Genomic DNA, 3,825 nt, shown 5'->3' on the forward strand with positions numbered 1-3,825 from the left:
TTCAGGGGTGAAAGAACCCCTGAAGACACCTTTGAACTCTTCCAATTCAAAGGCTGGAATAGTTCATAATACAATTTCGGGAGTGAATGAGTTAATGATTGCATGCTTTGTCTGTATTTTCCAGAGTACAGAACTCAGATTACCTATCAGCATTCCATGGAATATTTAAGTACCTAGAAGATAACACTATCTTCAAGGACAAAGCAGGTAAAAATGACAATATTTACCAACTCCTTTGATGACTTGTAGAATCTGTTTCATTGTAATTACATACAGGATTTTTTTTTCAATTTCATGCATTTCTACATTTTCACTTATTTTTTCTCTACATTTTCAGTTATTATTGACCTAAATAGAGATAATCCCGTATATTTTCAATACGAAAGTGCCTGTGTCGTCAGTGCAAACAAGATTACTGGAACAGCCTAACGTCACCAAAATGTTTGCTTCTTATGGTTGTCTCATGTTATTTGAGGCGGGGAAAAGAAGCCTCAAAATGACGCTGATCAAATTGTGTTCATAGTTCTTTGTTTTCCTTCAGGAATGTGGCAGTGAATTAAAGTTGTATGAGAAAATATGAATTACACACCCTTTCCTTTAGGTGTGTGATTGTATAATAAAGTTGTGCCCCCGATACTTGGTATAATTACGATACACGTTTTCCTTTAGGTATGTGGCAGTGTATTGTGGCCGTATCAGACAAGGTGTTTGACAAACTACTGGACACCCTGGAAGAACGGGTATGTTAATATTTTTTTTAACTAATGTATGGTAATACTATATACCTGTTATATGCCGAAATTTTCGCCTTTCAGCGATAAAATCAATTTTCTCCCAATATTCAATTCGCCCTTCACATTTAATTACTGTGCATATTATGTTGTGTATACAAACGTTCGCTGTAATTTTAAATTTGCACTCATTATGTAGGTTGATAAAGGCAAAAATTAAACTGCAGCGAAAATGTCCTGGTATACAGTATACAGCGGTCTGGCTGTGCTGTGGTATTGAAATAAACTTATCTTTGAATTTATATTTTGTTGTTTGTTATGAACATGTAAAAGAAATCCGATGTAAAAAGGCTATAAGTGACTTAAAAACCTTTCAGTTTCAACATTTGTCGTTGAGGTCATTTCATTTTATCATCAAAAAGTATAATAAAAAAGAAAGTGACCTATACAATCACTTTCTTTGTTTAAAAAAAAAGAGTGTTTTTTTAGCAATAAATTGACATTATGTCAGCAGATGGACGATGGTATTCCTTTTTAAAATTTGAAATTGATTTTTTTTAGGTCATGTCACCTATTACCGTTTGATACTATGACGTCAATTTTATATCATTTATAGTTTTCCTTAAAATTCATCCAACCAGAATTTTCCTAGAATAGCTTTTTTGGACAGTTTTTGAGGCTGCCTATTCTAACTTCGATTCCAAACATTATGCAGCATCTATATCTGTTGATCTATATATCTATCCTCCTCAGCCCAAGACAGTAGCCAGAGGGGAGGAGCTCGAACATCACGCCCAGTTCCTCATGGTCAAATTTAACCACATCCATCGTCGGATCAGGAGGGTAGCCGACAAGTACCTGGCTGGCCTCATCGATAGGTAGGTACCATAATTATCAATACCAGAAAAATGTAGGGAAAGGGCTTCATATCAGTTGTTCAACTTATGCCCAGTCCCATTGCTAATTAAAATTGGCAATAAAATATGTTAAATAATAGGTGCTGCATGGTTCTCAGTGATCCTTAAACAAGTCAGAACATGAGTCAAAGTGTGTATTCGGTCTATCTGAAACACCCTTTTGTGGAACTGATGTCCCTGACTGGCTGCGTTGTCATTTTGTTAATGGATTTATCTGTTGTTTTTTTTACGAGTTTTTCGTTGGTAATTATGTATCTTGAAGGTGTTTGGTATCACTTGTCTTCATACTAAAGATCGTCGAGAACCCAGTAGTACAATATCTGGTAATATGATGCTTGCTTGTCTGTTTTTAGGTTTCCTCACCTGTTCTGGAGCGGTACTATGCTGAAAAGTATGTTGGATGTATTACAGCTCCTGTCAAAGGCACTGGAGATGGTACGTTTTTTGGAAATGAATATGTGCTCGGTTTAGTAATTCAGCCGTGAAACATCAGTGAAATATATAAATTTACACAAAGAATCTCAAGAGACTTTGATAAACTAGCATTGTAAATAAACTATAGATCAGGGTTAACTCATTCACCCCTAAATACAGTTTTGAACTCTTCCAATTCACAGGTTGGAATAGTTCATCATAAAATTTCAGGGTTGAAAGAGTTAACATTTTACTGAATAGGACAATTGTTGGTAGACATATGTGGAGACAAGTGAACATTCTGAATTATACAAACTTTAGTGTTTGAGTGAGTTTCTTAACATATTAAATAGTGTGCTTCAATGAAACGATGTCACCTTGATATTTTTACAGGACCCTAACCAGGATGCCCCAGAATTCCAGGTGCCCAACTCGCCCTTCCACCTGAGAGTCCCAGACAACCTGACAGACAGGGAGGTGAGCTAACTCTTGTCTTAAAATGTTTTTCTTCAGGCTGGTAAATATAATGTTATTTATAGATTCATATAACACAACCAGTGAAAGGTTTATGTGTTTATGTACAAGATGATCATATTCATGAAACCATTCCCATGCTCAAACTCAGTTTCTGTGCTCAGACCAAATTTCCTTTTACTGTAATAAATTAATAATTAAAATCACATTCGTCAGTGATATTGGAAACATTCGGAGAGTATTAAAGACCGACACTATTTTCAATATATTAACACTTGACATTTTGACTGTAATTCCTGTAATTTAAGCAAGTTATAAGAAAGTTGGTTTTAGCACAAAACCAATGCTTGAGCATGAAAATGGTTTTATGATACAGGCCCTGATCTACACGTCAAATTGGCTACACGATAAACGTATATTAGCACATATAGGACTACCAGCGAAATGTTTATATGTGTTACATTTTGGTAACTGGCAGTGTGTCCTCGGTCACCTTCATCAGCAAATAAATCTTACCTAGATGGTTGATATCATTTTCAGGAAGCACCTTGCAATTTCCCCTTTTTATTGAAACTTCATTGAACATTTTATACATGACTAATCCAACATCTTCTCTCCTAAAATAGCCGATTCAATTCAAAAAGAGAAAATGTTTTTCTACTTGTAAATTTACGATATACATAATATGACCTAGTTCATTGATGTTGATCTGTCAACACCAGCAAAGCTTAATGACTGTTACTAATATCTAAAGTAATCGGAAAAGTCAGTTTCACGCATTCTCAGCAATACCAGATGATTCTACAGAGTCTCTAACATTGTATGAGTGTGCCGTTAGTTACGAGGGCTGTATCATTATTTTCACACTTACAGACACTGGTCAAGGATTTCGCCCTGCGCTGTCAGTCCATCCTGCAGGAGTCGATGAAATGGGCACCCAACACGACACGCTCACACATGATTGAGTATCTACTGAGGATGGAGAACACGTCCCAGGGTTTACTAACACATAGCGGACTGGCACTAGCGACGGAGAGTGTCCTCAACTACGCGGGCTACAACAAGTCTGCTGCTCCCTTGGGGGTAAATATCAGACAAGTTCTTGATGTACTTACTGTTTCCAGCTTTGGATGAAATATTTAATCAAATGAAAGATAAAGAACGGAGCATGGTCTTCAGTGGCATTTTTTTTAAGATCAGACTTTGAAATCACAAGCCAATCAAATTACTAATCAATTTGTTATATGTAGATATATTCCGTCTTTGCGTATTGCAGAGTTATCTTCTCT

General features: G+C 36.1%; 1 protein-coding gene across 1 annotated transcript; it reads left to right on the top strand.

The window, feature by feature from the left end:
* Positions 1-124: 124 nt before the first annotated feature.
* Positions 125-3,619, top strand: LOC110440966 (phosphatidylinositol 4-kinase alpha-like; the record flags this gene model as incomplete). The annotated part of the gene is made up of 6 exons (XM_021484076.1): positions 125-207; positions 670-740; positions 1,485-1,609; positions 2,002-2,083; positions 2,456-2,539; positions 3,410-3,619. Coding segments are annotated over 6 exons (655 nt in total), but the record flags the coding sequence as incomplete, so codon positions are not given.
* Between the last annotated feature and the right edge of the window lie 206 nt (positions 3,620-3,825).

Source organism: Mizuhopecten yessoensis, unplaced genomic scaffold (genome assembly GCF_002113885.1).
Source record: "Mizuhopecten yessoensis strain PY_sf001 unplaced genomic scaffold, ASM211388v2 scaffold714337, whole genome shotgun sequence".
Taxonomy (NCBI): Eukaryota; Metazoa; Mollusca; class Bivalvia; order Pectinida; family Pectinidae; genus Mizuhopecten; species Mizuhopecten yessoensis.